Source organism: Jaculus jaculus, chromosome 5, assembly GCF_020740685.1.
Source record: "Jaculus jaculus isolate mJacJac1 chromosome 5, mJacJac1.mat.Y.cur, whole genome shotgun sequence".
Lineage (NCBI taxonomy): Eukaryota > Metazoa > Chordata > Mammalia > Rodentia > Dipodidae > Jaculus > Jaculus jaculus.
In genome coordinates, this window is record NC_059106.1 from 102024127 (window position 1) to 102042488 (window position 18362).

General features: G+C 39.7%; 1 protein-coding gene across 21 annotated transcripts in view; it reads left to right on the top strand.

Annotated features, from left to right (window-relative positions):
* Sgip1 (SH3GL interacting endocytic adaptor 1) overlaps positions 1 to 18362 on the top strand; it is a 283674-nt gene that overhangs the window by 140450 nt on the left and 124862 nt on the right. For 18 of the 21 annotated variants that reach the window (XM_045149379.1, XM_045149373.1, XM_045149371.1 and 15 more), the window contains exons 2-3: positions 5869 to 6135; positions 16884 to 16947. In XM_045149379.1, coding sequence (XP_045005314.1) covers positions 6090 to 6135; positions 16884 to 16947 — 110 coding nt within the window. In that variant the 5' untranslated portion in view covers positions 5869 to 6089. The remainder of the gene's footprint in view (positions 1 to 5868; positions 6136 to 16883; positions 16948 to 18362) is intronic. The other 3 variants (XM_045149375.1, XM_045149376.1, XM_045149380.1) reach the window with 1 other exon arrangement.

An 18362-nucleotide genomic window follows, 5' to 3' on the forward strand; every position in this document is an offset into this window, starting at 1 on the left:
GAACTCAAAAAATAAATAAAAATCAATTTAAAAATCAAATAACCTACTTCAAAAATAGGTCAGAGAAATGAATAGGGAGTTCTCAGAGAAAAAAATGCAAATAGCTAACACTTAAGAAAATTTTCAGCATCCCTAAGCATTAAAACAATTATGACATTCCACCTTACTCTAGTAGTGATGATAAACATTGAAAAATCAAATGACAACAAATGTTGAAGACGATGTGGAAAAAGAGGAACCCTCATCCACTGATGGTGGGAATGTAAACTTGTACAACCACTATGGAAATCAATGTGGAGATTCCTGAAAAGAATATAGAGCTACCAATAGACCCAGTTATTCTCTTACTGAGCATTTACCCTAAATGCTCCATGTTTCACTACAGAGATATTTGCTCAAACATGTTTATAGCATCTCAATTCATAGTAGCTAATAAGTGGAATCAACCCAGCTATCCATCATTGGGTGAATGGATAATGAAGTTGTGGTACATTTACACAGTGGAATTCTACTCAGCAGTAAAAAAGAAAACAAACTATACAATGACATCTGTAGTAAAATGGACAGACATGGAACAGACCATACTCGGGGAACTCTCATAATCACAGAAAGACAAATGTCCATGGTTTTACTTATTTGTAGTTCCTAACCTGGACCAGCTTGAGTTGCTCAAATACCTGGTAGGCAACTTGAGGCCCAGACAATAGTACTGGAATGGTTTGGGTGAGAGGAGGAATGGGGGAAAATAACACAAAACTATATCCAAAATTAACTGGTACCATAGAAACTTTTATCCTTGAAGATAGACTAAAAGATTGAACCCTCAGTGGGAGTATGGGGAGAGTATCTGAAAAATGGGCCCTAGAGAGGGTAGGATGAAGCCTAACCTTAAAAAAAAAAAAATTGGCTCTGGCCTGTAACTCCCAGTACCAGTAATTGTTTGCCACCCACAATGAGCTGTTAATTGAGAAGACCTACAAGGTCCCCAAAGCAAGACAGGTTTATGTCAGAGCACTTGGTTATCTTGCATCTAAGCCAAAGCCCTGGTGAAACCACCAAGGAATTGAGAAGATGAGCAAGAGTATTGCTTGCATAGTGAGCCTGACAATCAGCATCAGGGTGAAGGAGACAGACCCTGAGGATACTCAACACTTACCAAAGCAGAGATCCAGAGGCTCCAAAGAGCTCATCACTGAAGTAAACTTAAAACACACCCACCATGGCTCAGTGACTTTTGCAGAAGAAGGGAGCAGAAATATTGCAATACCCACAGAATAGGACATCATGCCCAGAGGCATTGCCTCCCCTCAATAACTGACTGCTGCTCCCACTATACATAACCCAAAACCCCATGGGGAACACCTGCAACCCCACTGAGGAGGTCTCCAGTGGAATGGGAGCAGGGATGAGAGAAAAGATGGTACCTACACATGATGTATCCATACTAAGTATTTTCATCATAAAGAAATACCTGCTAGAACAAAGAAGACTATAAAGGTGCTATTTTAATTAACTGCCCACATGCTGCCACATCTTTAGCCATATGTCCATGAGTATCTCACTGTTGGTTCTTCACATAGTTCAGCAGAATCAATAAGCAGATGCTGGGCCCAAGAGCTGTAGGGACTCATGCACATCAAGAGACTACTAAAATATTGACACCCTCTGTCCCTTCAGAAGGACATCCACAGTGGAGATGGTCATGATATTGTCAGAAGTTGCTCTTTAGATTGCTTGCATCTTTTTGACACAAAAGATAAAAGAGGTAAGAAGAGCATGACAGCCTCCAATTTAGTGTTTGATATTTCATGATAGTTGTCAGATAATTGGACTCAGAACTGTTACCACCTGCAAGTGAGAGAGAACAAGATGGTACAGCAAAGTTTCAGTGTATCTGTTATACAGAAAACACCATATATATTATCAGGATGGCTCAAAGAAGCAAAAGAAGTTACACAAAGCAATAGATAATGTGGAAACCTCAATCCAAAGGGGAAACAAGCCAGGCATCCACTTCCACTCTTCCTACAGTCCCACCAAGTCCTGAATTGGAGGTGGTAAAGCTTCAGTAGGTGTAGATGCTCTAGCTGCAATCCTTCTTCAATGGTGTTAATCCTCTACAATGTCCACCTGATTCTTTCAGCATGATATTCTACAGAAAGCCTTTGTTCTACTTTGCTTTCTCCCCAGGTAATGAACAAAGAGAATCTGTTGAGGCACCTAGTCACCACGCACATCATCAGTATGAATAGTAATGAAAAAGCCATCTGTGAAGAAGCATCAGCCATGGACTCTGCTCTTCAGGATACAGATGACAGTGTTAATGGCTGGTCCTGACCCTAGCTGCAAGATAAGGAGCAGTACCTGATTATAGGTGGTCTGTCCACATTCAGAAAGAGAAAAGAAAGAGTTGGAAGAAGTAAATACTTTCATAATTTAGAAAGCCAGTGATAAGCTGGTTTGTAAGCACTATTGCAACTCCAGAATGATAATAAAAGATGCCACTTCCTGGAGTAATGACGGGTTCTGACTGGACCCCTGTCTTCTTCTGACATTGTTCCTGCAGAAGCTGATAATCATGGAATACACTGACTGAGTCTCTTTTCAATTCCAGCTTCATCTTGCAAATTATGATAGAACAATCTGATTACCATTGGAAGGATTTTTAACAGAAAACACATTAATGAAATTGTGACATGAAATGAACTCACACTGGAAGAGGTTAGAAACTGTTGAAGTTCCAGCCTCTTTTCATGTCCAGGATGTTGTAGTCACTGAATCCTATATCCCAGGGTGACAGACGATAAGGCCTAGTCAGAAGGACAAAAGTGAGGATAAGCAATGAGGAATCAACTCTTTTGGTATGCACTTAGATTTTCTGAAATCTATATAAGACATGGAAATTTTGATCATTGTTGAAAAATAATTTTCATTATAGTGAAATGTTGATTCAAGTAAATTTCAGTACTTGCCAAAAAATGTATATTACCACACAGGTTGCAAATACTGTAACACACAACAAGGCCAAGACATTTTTGAAACAGCATTGATCTTTTCTATAGACAATGCATGTTTACCTTTCCTCTTTTTCAGTTTAAAAACTTTTTGTACACATGTGTATATATGTTCCTAAAGATACACACTTGCACACAGATGTCCATTCACATGTGTGTGCACTTTTGTGAAAGTCAGAGGGCAACTTCATGTATTGTTCCTCCCAGGCACCATCCATCATGTTTAGACACTGTGCATCCCATTGGCCTGGGCTTGCCCAGTAGGCTAGAATGGCTGACCAGAGAGTTTCAAGGATCCACCTGTCTCCACCTCCCCAGTGCTGGGAATACAAACATATACAACTATGCTCACTTTTTCTACATGGGTTCTGTGGCTCAAAATTGGGTCCTCCATGCTTGTGAAGCAAGAACTTTATCAGCTAAGCCATTTCCCCAACCCATCTTTTCTTAATTTTTATATTGATATTTCATCCTAATACATTGATTTCACAGGCTGCAAGAACCTGACTTGCTCTTTGAAGCAAGAGTGGAGAAATGTCTTCCACTCAGCATAGCGGAGCAAATGACTATCATTGTTCCAGCCACACAACACTGTAGCACCTCAAAGACAACAGCCCCCTGCAGATGGGATTGCTAAATTTACGGTATTTACCATCTACTGGGAGCTAATTTAATAGTGTGAGTTGATAAGAATATATCAAAAGAGCAAGCAACCTACTAAAAATGGATTTGTTTATAAAAGCTCTGTAAACATCTGGTATCTTAAAAAAGAAAAACTATGTCTTTCTGTAAATTTTCATGGAAATACAACTTCCTTGATAGTTGAGATCTCTAAGAACGCAGACTTATGGCTCCTTAGATCCTGATTTCTTTTTTTTTTTTAATTTAATTTATTAGTTTTCTTTTCAGTAAATACAGGCAGTTTGGTACCATTATTTAGGCTCATCTGTGATCTACCCCTTCCCATTAGACCCTCCTTGTTAATGAAAATGGGTCGTGCATTGTGGAGTTAGCCCCCAGTTATTGGTATGATAAATGTCTCTGCAAATCATGACCCAACATGTGACTCTGACATTCTTTCCGCCCCCTCTTCTGCAAAATTTCCCTGAGCCATGTTGGGTTCATTTTTGGTCTGCTTCCGTGCTGAGGTGTTGGGGGCCTCTGACGCTCTGGCTCTCTGCTTTAGTAGGAGTTGATTTTTCTCTGCGTTGATCTCCTTCCCCTTTGTGCTGGTATCCGGTTCACAGGAAAACATCACCCTTGCTTATTTCGCCAGTTGTCCTTAGTTTCAGTTGGGCCCCTTTTGAGGTATGTTGGGGCAGCTCTCTTCTTAGGATCTGCATCCATCTGGAAAAGAGAAGCAGATTCTCCAACAGAGAGTAAGTTAGCACCCGGAAAATTGAGATTAGACTTACTTTTTTGATAGACAATATGGTAGATTTAGGCCCTCTTATACCCCGTGATTGATGGTAGCTTGATATTGAAGAGTGGGCTTGTGTTTGGGTATGGTTCTGACTTGTTTCCCAGCTCCAGCTATGGATCTAGTACCACTGAGTGGATCAGTTAGCCAAATCAAGAGCAATTGATTCCTCACCAAGGCTGTGTACCACTATTGCACTTGTGTGGGCATCACATCCAGTTATTTGTTGCTAATTAGGTTAAACAATGTGTTGCTTGGACAGATCTTGGTCTTTTCCCCCAGTCGCCTATGTAGCGCCTTCTGGCACTAGACACACTGACTGTCTGGGGACTGACTCTCTCCTGGCTTCCGGCCATGTCATTCCATTTTACACGTCAGCTGTGTATGGAGTCTTCAGCAATAGGGTCTTACCACTGGCCTTTGGTGGGTCATCAAGTACTCTGACAGAAGTCTGTCATTGTTTTGGGAAACCTTGTAGGTTTCTCTGATCAAAAGCTTATTGTGGATGGTAGGCCCAAGCTGGAACTGGGGGTTACAGGTCAGTGTCCACTGAGAAACTGAGGAAAAATATAACTAATATACAAGAGGGAGGGAGGGAAGATGTAGAAGATTTAGGTCAGTTTTGATCCTACCCTCTCCAGTGTCTTGTAGTTCAGGTGTTTCCTGTAAGGGTCTAGTGAAGGTTCAGCCATTTGGTCGGTCTTTTAGGAAGTAGAATTTTATGGTACCATTGCCATTTGTGTCCGGATTACTGTTTTCCACTCTTTGATTCCCTCCCTGCCCTCCTATCCATCTTAGCAAACTTACCCAATCACAGAAAAAAAATCGACACGTAGTCTCACTCATCTGCAACACCTAACCTGAATCTGCCCAAGATGCCTTACATACCCAGCAAACACCTCATGGACTAGACAATAAGATCCTGATTTCTTTAATAAATATTTCATAATTTGTGGTGGGGAAACATAGGCCTAAAACTCTTAAGTCAGTTTACCTTGTTACTTTCTTTTTTTCTCTCTCTCTCTCTTCTTCCTCCTATCTTATTTTTTTCCCTCAGTGTGGAATAATCTAGCTTAAACTGACATCTCATCTATTAGTGAATTTCCTTGCTCTGGATATTCCTCCTAAGTGAAATTTAGGAGGAATATGAAATGTGACTTTCTGGGTTTTGCATCTTTCAGTTAGCATAATGTTTATAAGGTTTATTTATGCCACAGCATATCATCTGGTCATAGAAATCTGTTACATATTTAGAAGAATTTATTTACAAAATAATGTTTAACTAAATGATTGAGCATGCCTTTACAGGCAAAAGGCTTTTAAAGGAATCTAGACTCCGTGAAAAAAACTAGATATGGGAAATAGTATTCACTGAGTGTTCATGAGGTGATGCTGAGCCTCACTTATAGATTCAGGATTTCTCTTCATACATAGGGAAAATGAAATCATGGAAATGGATGAAACTAACTATGTGAAAAGTGAAGAGAACCCTGGATGAAGCCCCAAAGTACCCAATGTTGGGGATCAGTGGAGGAGGAGGCTCAGTGGTTCTTCACTGAAGATGATGCTGCTCAGAAAGCTTTCAGCCCACAGTCTGCAAACAGGATGCCACGTGCTGTTCACAAAGTCTTGAGGAGATTTATGTGAGACAGCCTATGCAATTTGTACCTGACCCAAAGTGGACCTCAGTGATGGTGTTTGGTTGGTATTCCAATGATAAAACCATCTCCAAGCCTGGATTTTTGCTTTCCTATTACCATCAGTTTCTACATCTGTTGCTTTAATTAATTATTATAGCTGCAGGCGCAGGATTGCCTAAATTGAAATAAAGTTTCCAACCTCTTAAAAAGCAGTCTAGGGCTGGAGAGATGGCTTAATGTTTAAGGTGCTTGCCTGAAAAGCCAAAGGACCCCAGGTTCAATTCCCCAGGACTCACATAATCCAGATGCACAAAGTGGCACATGCATTTGTTTACAGCGATTGAAGGCTTTGGTATGTCCATTCTGTCTGTCTCTCTTTCTCTCAAATAAAAAGAAATTACTTTCCAAAAAAGCAATCCATGTCAGGTATGGTGGAGCATGTCTTTAATCTCAGCACTTGGGAGGCCATGAGTTCGAGGGTGCCCAAAGACTACTGGGCTAGAGTGAGACCCTATATTTAAAAAAAAAACAGCCGGTTGTGGTGGCGCATGCCGGTAGGATGTTGCTGAAGAGGCAGAGGCAGGAGGATCAGGAGTTCGAGGCCAGCCTGGGCTACACATTTTAGCCGGGTGTGGTGGCGCACGCCTTTAATCCCAGCACTCGGGAGGCAGAGGTAGGAGGATCGCCATGAGTTCAAGGCCACCCTGAGACTAGAGTTAATTCCAGGTCAGCCTGGACCAGAGTGAGACCCTACCTCAAAAAACCAAAAAAAAAAAAAAAAAAAACAAAGAGGAGAAAAGAAAAAAGGCAATCTAGAGGCTGAGGTAAGATCACTGTAAGTTTGAGAACAGCCTGAGACTACATAGTAAATTCCAGATCAGCTTGAGCTACAGTGACACCCTACCTCCAAAAAAAAAAAAAAAAAAAAAAAAAAAAAAGCAATCTGGGGACTGGGGAGATTGAGGCACTTGCCTGCAAAGTCTAGTGACCTGGGGTTTGATTTCTCGGTACCTACATAAAGCTGGATGCACAAAGTGGCACATGCATCTGAAGTTTGTTTTCAGTGGCTAGAGACCCTATAGTGTCCATTCTCTCTCATTCTCTTTCTCTGCTTGCAAATAAATAAATTTAAAAGGGGGTTGCTAGAGAGATGGCTCAGGGTTGAACTGCTTGCTTGCAAAGACTGCTAGCCCAGGTTCCATTTCCTCATACCCACTACATGTCAAGCCAGATGCACAGTGGTGCATGTGTCTGGAATACATTTGCAGTGGCTAAAGGCACATCACATCCTCATTCATTCCCCCGCCTTTCAAATAACTAAAAATATTTTTAGAAAGCAGTCTATTTTTGATGTCTTTTTTGTTCTTATGAAGAGCTAGGTTAGACAGCTTTGGACTAGGCAGACTGGGATGGCCCTAAGTGAGAGGGTCTTATAATCTTACATCACACCCTTACCACACCTATGCTCTGCCTATCTCAGTTTACCCTGCCTGCTTCCATTGTGGGGTTCAATGTCTGTCCATTTTACCAAATCATATCTCTCTTGAGCACACACCCTGCACAGGTGTGGGTAGATTCCTTTTCTGAGCTCAGGCCAGTTGGCTGGGATACTTGGTACAGGTGTGCCCATCTCTTCCTGAGCATGGACTCAAAATTACATCTTATTTGGGCCCATGAAGCAGGCCCTTGAGCTGCACACTCTCCTGGGTCTTGGCATCTGTAAGGTTATCTCTCTCCCACTGTGGTAGTGGTTTCCAGTGTGGGAAGGGAACAAGTTTTATGACTATTTTTACTTTTTAATCTGTTTGGAAGCACATACTTTTTAAATTTTTTATTTATTTATTTGAGAGAGTGAGAAAGAGTCAAACAGAGAGAGAGAGAATGGGTGCACTAGGGCCTCTGGCCACTGCAAATGAACTCCAGACATGTGACACCTTGTGCATATGACTAACATGGTTCTAGGGAACCAAACTGAGGTCCTTTGGCTTTGCAGACAAACGCTTTAACTGCTAAGCCATCTCTTGAGCCCAGCACATGCCTTTGTAAAAACCCCCTCTTACATTGTTTATATCCAAGGTCTATGTTCATTTACATGGGCTTTTGTACCATGTGGTGTATTTCCCTTTGTCCTACTTTACCTTTCCTTCCTCTGCACTTTCCCTCTCTCACATCTCTGTGATATTTGAATGAAATGTGATGAATTAAAAATCATTTTCTTAAGTGAGTGTTAGCTATTTGTAACTCTTGCTCTAAGAACTCCCTATTTAGTTCTCTGCCCCATTTATGGAGTGGGTCGTTTGATTTTTTTAGTGTTTAGTTTTTTGAGTTCTTTATAGATTCTAGATATTAGGCTCTGTCAGCATTATAGCTGGCAAAGATTTTTTTTCCCCATTCAGTGGGTAATCTTTTGGCTCTGGTTATGGTATGTTTGTCTGAGCAAAAGCTTTTTAGCTTCATGAGATCCCATTGGTTGAGTGCTTGTTTAATTTCCTTGGCTACTTGGGTTTTGTTCAGGAAGTCTTTCCCCACTCCTATATTGTGGAGAGTGCTTCCTGTTTTTTCTTCCAGTAGTTGAAGTGTTTGAGGTCTTTAATCCATTTGGACTTGATTTTTGTGTATGGCAAAATGAGTGAGTATAATTTCATTTTTCTACATATGGTCATCCAATTTGCCCAACACTATTTGTTGAAGATGCTGTCCTTTCTCCAGTCTACATTATTGGCAACTTTGTTAAAAATCAAGCAGCTGTAGTTGCTTGCCCTAAAGCCTGGGTCTTCAATTCTGTTACATTGCTCTATGTTTCTGTTTTTATTCCAGTACCATGCTGTTTTGTCACTATGGCTTTGTAATATAGCTTTAGTGATACCACCAGAGGTGTTTCTTTTACTGAGGCTATGTTTGGATATGCAAGGCTTTCTGCCATTCCATATGAATTTGAGATCATCTTTTCAGTCTCAGTGAAGAATGATGCTGGTATTTTTATTGGTGTTGCCCTTATTGGGCATTTACCCTAAAAGCTTCACATCTCAGTTCATAAATATTTGCTCAACCATGTTTATAGCTGCTCAATTCATAATAGCCAAAAACTGCAATCAACCCAGGTGCCCATCCTTGGATGAATGGATAACCCAGATGTGGTATAATTACACAATAGAATTCTACTCAGCAGTAAGAAAAAATGACACATTGAAATTTGTAGAAATGGCTGAGCTTGAAACAGATTATTTTAAGTGAACTTACACAATCACAGAAACACAATTGTCACATGATCTCACTCATCTGCAATTCCTAACGTGGATCAGCCCAAGTTGCTGACATAACTGAATAGTATCTTGATGCTTGGATAATAGGGAGAGTAGAGTTTGGGGGAAGGGAAAGTGTGGGAGGGGACACAAAATCTGAACCCAAATTGAACTGGTACCATAGAATCCTGCATCCTGGAAATCATGGTAAAAGGTGGAACCCTCAAGCAAACCTTACAGGGAGCACCTGCATCAAAGGGACCTGAAGAGAGTGAGACAAGACCCTAACCTCAAATTTCTCCTGTTTCTTTTTCTTCTCTGGATTTTGCTTTTTTTTTTCTTTTCCCTTGTTGCTGGCCTGTTATTTCCTGTACCAGGAAGTGGTCTACATCTACAATGAGCTATTGATGAGAGATATCTACTAGATCTCCCAAAACAAACAAGACAGACTTCTGTCAGAGCACTTGATTACCCTCCAGAGGTTAATGGTAAGACCCTACTGCTGAAGACAGCAATTGCTGTTGGCACAGATCATGGAGAGACCTGATTGGAATCCAAAATATAGCCAGTCTTCAGATAATTAGCCTATCTAGTTCTGGGAGGCACCACATGAGCTACCAGGGGAAAGTGGCCAACATCTTTTCAAACAACTCAAAGTCTAAGTGACTCCGAAGCAAACAACCTGACATGATGCTTACTCAAATGAAATAGTGGCACACAGCCATGGTGGGTAACCAACTGTTCTTGGATTGGCTAACAGATCCACTCAGTAGAAAGGAAACCATATCTGGAAATGGGAAACAAGTCAGAATCATATCCAGATTCTGCTTTCCATTGTCAAGCTCCCTCCCACTAACCATACACTAAAAGTGTCTAAACTCTTATAATTCTCTCTAAATTAATAATGGTTGTCCCATTTAACTGGCACTGACTTCACTCTCCATTGGAGAATCTGCTTTTCTTTTTCAGATGGTAGCTGGACCAAATCAGCACACTCCACTCTGGCCTCAGCTAAAACCACAGAGGAATTGGGGAAATGTGCAAGAATGCTGCTGTCTTAGTTAGGCTGATATCAGCACAAGGGTGATGGAGAAGGATACTGAGGACACTCCACACCTACCAAACCAGACATCTAGATGCTCCTAAGTGCCCATCACCGAAGTAGACTTAAAATGCTCCCAGCATGGTTCAGGGAATTTTACAGAAGAGGGATTGGGCAGAAAGATTGTTAGATCCACAGGTTGGGACATTTTGTACAGGGTCATTGCTTCTCCCCTATAACTGACTGCTGTCCCCATAATGCATGACCCACAATCCCCATGGGGTTGATCTACATCCCCGATGAGGAAGGCCTCTTCAGATAAGGGGTAGAGAGGAAGGAAAGAATGGTACCAACATGTGATGTTTATATACAAAATATGTCCATTTCTAATAATAAAAAATAATAAATAAATAAAACATTTTAAAAAGGAATTATTTTATATTTAAAACAACTACATTTTATAGAAATAGACATATTGTATTTTCATATGTTAACATAGAAACAAAAGAAAGCATAAAAATGTTTCTCAAAATTAATGGTCATATAAAAGAATAGTTGTGCCAAAAAAGAGGATTATATGATGTAAAATCAGTGAAAAAATTAAAAACTAAAAATTTTCTTTATGTGGATTGCCAATTCTTTGGTTAATTAAAAGACATGAACTTGGGGCTTGGGGTTTCAAGATTATTCCTAGGCATCCCAGCACCCATTTTAATTCTAGCTCCCCATATCGTTCTTTCAAACTTTTCAGACACTAGATAAGCTATTAAGAAAAAAAGCAGATATAATTGGGCAGAGGAACTCCTAGGGCTGGTCCAAGAAAGGTATGCCCAATTCTATAGTTCAAGAGAGAACTACTCTAGTCCTAGATTGTTAGGGCACTATGACCTTCCTCCTGTAGACTTCTTTGTTTGAGTATTGACAAGGGAAAAGTCACTTAATTTCTTTAAGAAAAAAAAAGAATGAAAGAAAGAAAAGAAACTGGGCTGGAGAGATGGCTTGGCAGTTAAAGGGTTTAACTGCAAAGTCTAAAGACCCATGTTCCATTCCCCAGATCCCACATATGCCAGATACACAAGGTGACACATGTGCAAGGTTGCACATGCACACAAGAGGGCACACATCTGGAGTTTGATTACAGTGGCTGGAGGTCCTGATGAACCAGTTCTCTTTCTGTCTCACTCTTGCACTCATTCTTACTCTCTCTCTCATTTTCTTTTTTTTAAAAAGGCCAGTCCATTGGGCTTGCCTTAAAAAAAAAAAAAAAAAAAAAAAACACCTATTTTACTCTCTCATTCTTGATAAATAATAGTTGATCATTTTTAATGTCCTGGTCCAAAACAATTCCAATGTACAAATTGACTTCAAAACCTTCATGCACGGAGTCAGTTAGATCATTAGCTGGAATATTTCTTTGACTTATCCCATCAACAGCCATAATGTCTCTACTTTCTTATACTAATCTACTTGGCTATCATTTCCCCCTTTTGAAGAGTTGCCTTTTAAAATATTTTTGTTATAAGTTCTCAAAAAAAATGGCCTTTGCATTGCATTCACCTTGATAAGATGTTTTCCTTGAATCTTTAAAAGAGCTGCTAAGATAAGAATAACTTATACTTTATAATGTTTCTAGCTTTGGTATTTAAAATTTTTATGGTCTACATCTGCAATGAGCTATTGATGAGAGATATCTACTAGATCTCCCAAAACAAACAAGACAGACTTCTGTCAGAGCATTCCTTATCTGCTCAGATTTTTCCACTTTTCATGGAAGGGTGATGCTTTCATTGCTTATTCTTTTTATTTTTTTTTTAATTTTTATTTATTTATTTATTTGAGAGCGACAGACACAGAAAGAAAGACAGAGAGAGGGAGAGAGAGAGAATGGGCGTGCCAGGGCTTCCAGCCTCTGCAAACGAACTCCAGACGCGTGCGCCCCCTTGTGCATCTGGCTAACGTGGGACCTGGGGAACCGAGCCTCGAACCAGGGTCCTTAGGCTTCACAGGCAAGTGCTTAACCGCTAAGCCATCTCTCCAGCCCTCATTGCTTATTCTTATTTAGCAGTTTAATTTTTTGCAGACTTCCATGGCTTTTGTACCTTCCCTGTTATTTTCCATGCATACATGTATTCTGTGTGTTAGAAGTAGGACTTTTCAGAGAAACTACAGCTACAGGTTGGTACATCTAGCACTGGATGGAAGTGTGAATATTCTTTCATCTCAGACTGTTGGCTGACTTCTCAGACACTGAAAGATTGAAAATCAGGGACAAAGGAACTAGTACTAACTATACAACTAGAAATAGTTCTAGGAATGCTCTATACCTTTGACCCTAGATCCAGCATACCTTTCCCTAAAGAATGGATAACTCATGATGTCCATGATCTAGTTCAGATGGGGTGTTGTCCATATATCATGGTCAAAAACAGGACTGGGTCTATGGAAAACCACTACGGCTTATTTATTACTAATTCAAGAATTGCTAGGATTTAAAATTGAATTATTTTCTGGTCTATTGGGTGGGATGTGCTATCTCTTACAGATTGAGTACCAGAAATACAGAATTTAATAATGTAATAACAGTTTGTTGCATGATCCTAAATTCACCAGTAGGAATCTGCAAATACAGTGATACTGTGACCCTAGGAGGTTGTGAGGAACCAGTGATAGGATCTGAAACATGAGTAAAACTGTAAGAGAAAATGATCATATAACTTATATTTGTCTCCATGAGAAAATAAGACAATTAGAATTGAGAAAGAAAAAAGATTGTTAACAAACAAAATTATAAATATAAGGGGGAAAGCATAGTTTATACAGGAGAAGATTTTTTTTAAGGGTTGACATTTTAAAGATATAAACATCGTAAATGGAATGGCTATTAAAATGCAGAATCAAACTGCACAGAGACATTTTAGAGATATTTGAGTAGTATCCTAAGAGACAGATAATGAATGACTCATATATGCATGCAGTTTGGCCTGGCTCACATGTTTTGGAAGAAAATGTTATCAAATCACTGATTCTGACTGTATTTTTCCTTTTGTTCCACCTGGTAGTGCCAAACACATCCTGCAATACCCATGACTTATTTTTCCTAAAGCAAGGTCTCACTTTGTAGCCCAGACTAGCCTCAAACTGTCAGCAGTTTTCCTGCCTCAGCCTCCCAAATTCTGAGATTTCATGCATGGGCCACCACACTCAGCATCCTTAACAATATTACTGATACCTTTAGCTATTATTTCTCAGGACAATTTTTCTGCAACAAGGTGAAGTTCTGAATGCAAGGGCATGTAATATACTTTATAACTCTTACTAACTTAAGAAACGAAAACCACACATGGGCCCATGGAGTATGTAGGATGTGGGAAGCCATGTCCTTATGCCACTGCTACTTGAGTGATACTTCATGTAACATAAATGGAATCAACAAATGTGATCTTGTACCTGTACAAGAAGGGGCAGATAGATAAGGAGGGGACTTAGCAATGAGAGTGCACTAGCCTCTGTTGTAGGAAAGGTCACAGTCTATCAGAGATTCTAAAAGAGTGACTAATGAGTAAACCTTTGATGGATAAGATATATAATAGTGCTCTATTCAGGGGAAGGTGCATTAGGACTGAGAGGCAGTCAATGAGCATGTAGATGGACTTGGCATTAAAGATGTCAAGTGACAGAATAAGCAGGAAGGCAGACAAGGCAGGAAAACCAAAGTTGAGTGAATTCAGAGAGCAAGTGGTTCATGTTATGATCCAGCCATGACATTGAAGATGTGGAAAAAATGACATAAAATGCAGAAATTTGAAGGCTGGCATAACTTCCTTGGTATTGCTCATCATCTTAGTATTAGCCCAGTCTCAAGACTGTATCTACCCTGTAAAAGGCTATTCTAAATCTGTGATTCATTTTCTTGGCAGAGCTTTGATCTGACTGATAGATAACAGTAGTCTAAGAAAAGTTGCAAAATCATCTACACACACACACACACACACACAGCCTTCTGTTGCTTACAATGCTGATAGCAGATCATGCCAAATCCATGATAAAAACCTGTTGAAAACTGAAGAGTGAATCACATTCACATGCACACACATGCATGGCCATTGCTTTGGACAGTGAATCATGTTCACATGCACACACATGCATGAAAATTGCTTTTGGATAGTGAACCACATTCACATGCACACACATGCATGAAAATTGCTTTTGGTTAGTGAACTGCATTTACATGCACACCTCTGCCTGGCCATTGCTTTTGGATAGTGAACCACATTCACCTGCACATACATGCATGGCCATTGCTTTGGATAGTGAATTGCATTCACATGCACACCTCTGAATGGCCATTGCTTTTGGATAGTGAACCACATTCACTTGCACATGTATGCATGGACATTGCTTTTGGATAGTGAACCGCATTCACTTGCAAACATATGCATGGACATTGCTTTTGGATAGTGAACTACATTCACATGCACATAGTGCACATACATACATGGGCATTGCTTTTGGATAGTGAATCATATTCACATGCACACACATGCATAGGCATAGCTTAACAGCTATGTAGCAACTTTCACTTTTTTCATGCAGGGATTGGATCCTATAGGTTGGTGCATGCTAGGCAAGTGCTCTACCACTTAGCTATATTCGTAGTTCTTTTAAAAAATGATTATTTTAATTATATTATAAATTGACATTATGGCATTTTCATGTGTTTAATTTTAGTTTACCCTCCTACCACCCTCACCTGTCCCCACTCCTTGCTTCCCTCCACTTTCAAATCATTTGCATTCTATTACCCTCCCAATCTCTCTTACTTAAGGCCTCTTTTTTCCTTCCTCTCATGAGTCCCTTCCTAGCTTTCTACTCTCTATAATGCCCACTCCTACCTAAGTACAAATAGATAAAATTATAAATTATAAGTTAGGGGCTGGATAGATGGTTCAGTGATTAAGGTACTTTCTACAGAGCCTAACAACCCAAGTTTGATTCCCTGTTCTCCATGTAAAGCCAGCTGCATAAATTTGTGTGTGCATCTGGAGTTTGTTTGCATTGGCTGGAGGCCCTGGCACACCCATTCTCTCTGTCTGTCTCTCCTCTCTATCTTCTTTTCTGCTTGCTTATTTTTTAAATAAATATTATTAAAGAGAAGAAGTTAGGGGCTGGATAGATGGCTTAGTGGTTAAGGCATTTGCCTGCAAAGCCTAAGGACCCATATTCAATTCCCCAATACCCACGTGAGCCAGATGCTTAAGGTAGTGCATGCATCGGAGTTTGTTTGCAGTGGCTAGAGGCCCTGGATCATCCTTTATCTCTCCATCTGCCTCTCTTTCTTTCTATATCTCATTCTCTAATAAATAGATAAAATATTTTAAAAATTAGAGGCAAGAGACATGTCTTAGCAGTTAAGGCTGGTGAAGCCAAAGAACACAAGTTTGATTTCCCAGTACTCATATAAAGCCAGATGCACAAGATGGTGCATGCATCTGGAGTTTGTTTGCAGTGGCTAGAGGCTCTAGTGTACCCATGCTGTCTCTGTCTGCCTTTCTTCCTCTCTCTCATTAATAAATAAAATAAAATATTTTTAAATGAAATTAGGGTCAGGAAAGATGGCTTAGTAGTTAAGGTACTTACTAGTAAAGCAAAAGGACCCAAATTCATTTCTCCAGTACCCCCATAAAGCCAGATGCAGAAGGCAGCACATGCATCTGGAGTTCATTTGCAGTGGCTAAAGGCTCTGGTGCTCGCTTTCTTGCTCTCTCTCTTTCTCTGTTAAATAAACAAATATAACTTAGGATCCACATATGAGAGAGATCATATGGTATTCCATTGTGTCTATATACCACATTGTCATTATCCATCAGTTTTGGACATCTAGCTGATTCTATGTTCTAGCTGTTGTGAACATGGAACATGGATCTTTGTGGTAGAATATAAAGTCCTTAGGGTAAATGCCCAGGAATGGCATACTTGGGCCATATGGTAGATCTATTTTTAGTTTTTTTTTAAATATCTTATATCTATTCATTTATTTGTTTGACAGAGAGAGAATAGGCACACCATGGCATCCAGCCACTGCAAACGAACTCAAGAAGCATGCCCCCCCTTGTGCATCTGGCTAACATGGGTCATGGAGAATTGAACCTGAGTCCTTTGACTTTGCAGGCAAATGTCTTAACTGCTGTGCCATCTCTCCAGCCCTATTTTTAGTTTGTTGAGAAGTCACTACGCTGATTTCCAAAGTGGCTCCACCAGTTTATACTCCAACCAGCAGTGAATAAGGGTTCCTATTTCCCACAACCTTGTAGCATATGTTGTCATTTGTTTTCTTGATGATAGCCATTTTGACTTGGATAACTTGAACACAATCTGTAGAAAGAAAAAAAAAAAAAAGGCCTTGAACTTGAAATCCTCTAGAGTAGCAGGGACTACAGACCTATCCACCAAGCCTGGGTGCAATGTTCAGTATATGTTCAGTTGTGCTGCTGATAAAAGTTTTGACCCTTTGTTGTTTTCCCACAGGATTGAAAAAACGTACAAGGAAGGCCTTTGGAATACGGAAGAAAGAAAAAGACAGTGATTCTACGTATGTATTTTAAGGGCTTGCCTGTTTAAACAAGCTCTTTTGTTTGTCACTTATAGATTGCCACAGTTTCCTTGAATATCATGTCTTTTTGTCTGTGCTTTCACCATTTCTAGTTAAACTGTCATTGCTCAGCATACTTCTTGGATTTGTACTTTAAATGGGGAAAGGGTGAAGATATATACATACATACATATATATATATATATATATATACACACATATATATACATATATATATGCATATATATATATGTATTGTATGTATGTATGTATGTATATATATGTATATATATATATACACACACACACACACACACACACACATATATATATATATATATATATATATATATATACACACATACTTACATATATATGTTTCATGAGGTAGGGTCTCATTCTGGCTCAGGCTGACCTGGACTTCACTATGTAGTCTCAGGGTGGTCTCAAACTCATGGTGATCCTCCTATCTCTGCCTCCCAAGTGCTGGGATTAAAGGCATGAGCCACCTCACCTGACAAACCATGGTATTTCCTTCCCCTCCCCCACTTTCCCCTTCATAACTCTGCTATCTGTCCTAACTCCTCTCTCTCTCTCCATTAGTCTCTCTTTTAATTTGATGTCATTATCTTTTTTTCCTATTATGAGATCCTGTGAAGGTATTGCAGGCACTGCAAGGCCTTGGATATCAAGTGCAATTACTATCCAGACAGTTGCATGTAAGGAGTGGTACCCTTCCTTTGGCTCTTACATTCTTTCTGCCACCTCTTCCACAATGGACCCTGAACCTTGGAAGGTGTCAGATGCTTCAGTGCTGGACACTCCTCTGTCCCTTCTTCTGAGCACTACGTTGCCTTTTGGGTCATCCCAGTGGTCATCACCCTCTGAAAAGAGAAGCTTCTCTAACCAGAAATGAGATTAACATAAATATATGAATATGAACATTAAGTGTAGTTGGGTATGGTGATACCACCAGCCTTATTTTTGTTGCTCAAAATCATTTTGGCTATTCAAGGTTTTTTATGCTTCCAAAGGAAATTTAGAATTGCTTTGTTCTATTTCTGTGAAGAATTCCGTTGGAATTTTAATGGGGATTGCATTAAATGTGTAGATTGCTTTTGGTAAGATTAACATTTTCACAATATTGATTCTAAGGGTGAAGATTTTTTATAATGTGTTCAATTGTTCATCATATATTATGTTTTACTACCTGATGACTGTACTTCTCAGCAGTCCTGTGAGGCATAAAAGTATGATTATTTCTTTTCTGGGGTTAAAAATACTCAGTTAACACTTACAGAGTTGCCCCCATTTGAACTGTCCAGTTCAGAGATAAATAGATGATAGATAGGTAAGTACATAGTGAATCCACAGAGAAAGAGGGAGATATAATAACAAAACACCTGCTTAATCAA